General features: G+C 54.1%; 1 protein-coding gene across 1 annotated transcript in view; it reads right to left on the bottom strand.

The window, feature by feature from the left end:
* Positions 1 to 2,362, bottom strand: part of Itga11 (integrin subunit alpha 11) — a 107,300-nt gene that overhangs the window by 9,534 nt on the left and 95,404 nt on the right. Inside the window, exons 24-26 of the mRNA XM_021206181.2 lie at positions 1,725 to 1,815; positions 420 to 533; positions 219 to 305 (exon numbers count right to left, since the gene is read on the bottom strand). Coding sequence (XP_021061840.1) covers positions 219 to 305; positions 420 to 533; positions 1,725 to 1,815 — 292 coding nt within the window. The remainder of the gene's footprint in view (positions 1 to 218; positions 306 to 419; positions 534 to 1,724; positions 1,816 to 2,362) is intronic.

The raw sequence follows: 2,362 nt of genomic DNA, 5'->3' as shown, positions 1-2,362 counted from the left end.
GAGAGAGAGAGAGAGAGAGAGAGAGAGAGAGAGAGAGAGAACCAGGGATGGAACTTAAGTGGTCATCTTGGTGGCACAGTCCTTTACCCCATGGACCATCTCACTGATGGCCACTCCTCAATAAACTCTTATTAATAGAAACTTGGCCAAGAGAGAGGCCCCTGGAATGGGGAAGCACTCTAACCACACCCCTTGGCTCTTGGCTTAGAGACACTCACCCTCTGTGGGGCATGGCTCAGGTCTTCCTCAGTTGGGGTACTCCGGTACTCTGTGCTGTTCCCCCAGATGTTACAGGATGTGTTGTCCTGCATGGGAGGCACACACGTATGCACAATTCTGAGTCTCACCCAGCTCCCCCTTTTCTTCCTCCTCCCAGACAGGCCAGCACTCAGAATGTGGTCCCTAGGGAACACAGCTACCTGGTCGGTGAAGAAGTCCCTCAACATCAGCAGGCGGTTGCCACCCCTGGTGGCGATGGGCACAGTGATCTTCATCATCACCCCATGGATGGGGAAAAAGCCCAGGTTCTGCACCTGCAGCAGGAGGGGAGTGAACAATGCAGCAGTTGAGGGATAGGGGCAGCGAGCCTGCAGGAGCCAGTCAGCTCCGAGGACAGGCCTCAGCAGGCCCTGGGTGCTTGCACCATGGAAGCAAGACAGTACTGAAAGACGGGCTCTGAGACCCTGGAGTACGATCAAGGGGCAATGAGCCTGGAGATCAAGGACTTCTATGGCCACAGAGTCCTCTTGTGAGGAGGGGCTTGCTGGAGGCTAGGAGCGAAGGTGTTGTGGTCACTAATCAGGGCAGGATGCCGAAATGAATGCGTGTCGTCTACCTGGTGGGAGCACATTCAGGGTTTCAAGCTGGACTTTGGGGACCGAGAGCTGGCATATGGCCCTGGGCTCCCCCTGATGAGCCGTGGGGCCTGGAATAAGACAAGCCATGTGGAGCTTGGAGTGCAGCCCTGTTTCTAGCCACAGCCTACCACAGCTTCAGAGAAAATGACATTCATTCAAGGGGGCCAGGGAAACCCTGGCTCCTCTGTGGCAGGGGCTGCTCAGCTGCTTCCCAACTGACATTCTCCTTCCTTAAGTGACAGAAGCAAGATCAAAGCCACCCCTCTCTGCTTCCTTCCCAGCTGAACACCATGTTATAGAGGTAAGAGGTAGCTGTAGATATGGGATGCCCTAGGCAGGAAGGGACAAGCTGCTTTCTCGTGGCCTGGGCTGAAAGGGTGGGAGGGCTGAGAGACGAAGCTGAGCATCTCACGTCTGGGATGTAGTGAGATTCCTGAATGACGCTGTAAAGCCGGAGGAGAGCAAACTTTGATGTGTTTACACTACTGTTCTTTTGTTTTGTTGTTGTTTTGCTGTTGTTTTTTCAAGACAGGGGTTTCTCTGTCCTGAAAACTCGCTCTGTTGTCCTGGCTGCCTTGGAACTCCATCTGAGTCCTGAGTGTGACTGCCGGGCTTAAAGGTCTGTGCCACCACTACCTGGCATTTTGATACCTGTGAATAACTGCTTCCAGTCCAGCCTGGATGTCTTTCAGATGAACGTGAAACCCAGAGAAGGAAAGTAACTTTCTAGAAGCTGCACAGCGAGCTGGCGACAGAGTCGAGGCTGAGCTGAGGCCCTGCCATGATTCTAGCGCTCGCCCTCCAGCTAGGGTGCCAGGTTCTCCACTCTGCCCTTTCACTTACTTCGGAGGTACCCTCTAGCCTTACCTTGAAAACACAGTTGAACGGAGGCCCGATGCCATCATAGCTCTCTAGTGAGCTGTTGGCCTTGACCTCGAAGTGGCTCAGGCTGCTGCTTCTGCAGAGACCAAGGAAAAGCCGTGTCTGGGCAGAGTCAGTGCTGGCCAGATGATCCCAGAGCTGGACAGAGACAGATCTGGGCCTGCTTCCTGGGCTCTTGTGTCTTACGTGGCTGCTAGGGCGCTATCTTGAGGATTCATAGGATTGGTGGGAATGAATGCTCTGGGCAGAGCCTGCTTCTGCCTTGTGGGTGGGCATGAGTCTGAGAGTCCTAGGCTGGGCACCATGGCCTGGTCTCTGTTTGCTGCAGGGTTTCTTTGCAACTGTGCCTCCTGGGCACCCTCCACCCTAATTCTTTTCTCTGTTGTTGGTGGCTGAGGACTTCCCAGTGCGTAAGAGCTGGTTCCTCGGCAAACTGGGGCTAGTGCCCTCTAAGAGGGGTGGAAGATCAGGCACGGCGTGCTCTCGGGTCTGAGTTCCTTCTCAGTGACAAGTGATGTTGGGAATTGTTAGTGCAATGGTAATCAGAACAGATTTCCTTCCTTCCTTCCTTCCTTCCTTCCTTCCTTCCTTCCTTCCTTCCTTCCTTCCTTCCTTCCTTCCTT

Source organism: Mus pahari, chromosome 10, assembly GCF_900095145.1.
Source record: "Mus pahari chromosome 10, PAHARI_EIJ_v1.1, whole genome shotgun sequence".
Lineage (NCBI taxonomy): Eukaryota > Metazoa > Chordata > Mammalia > Rodentia > Muridae > Mus > Mus pahari.
The sequence above is the reverse complement of the archived record's forward strand: the minus strand, read 5'-3'. Positions and strand labels throughout refer to the sequence as shown.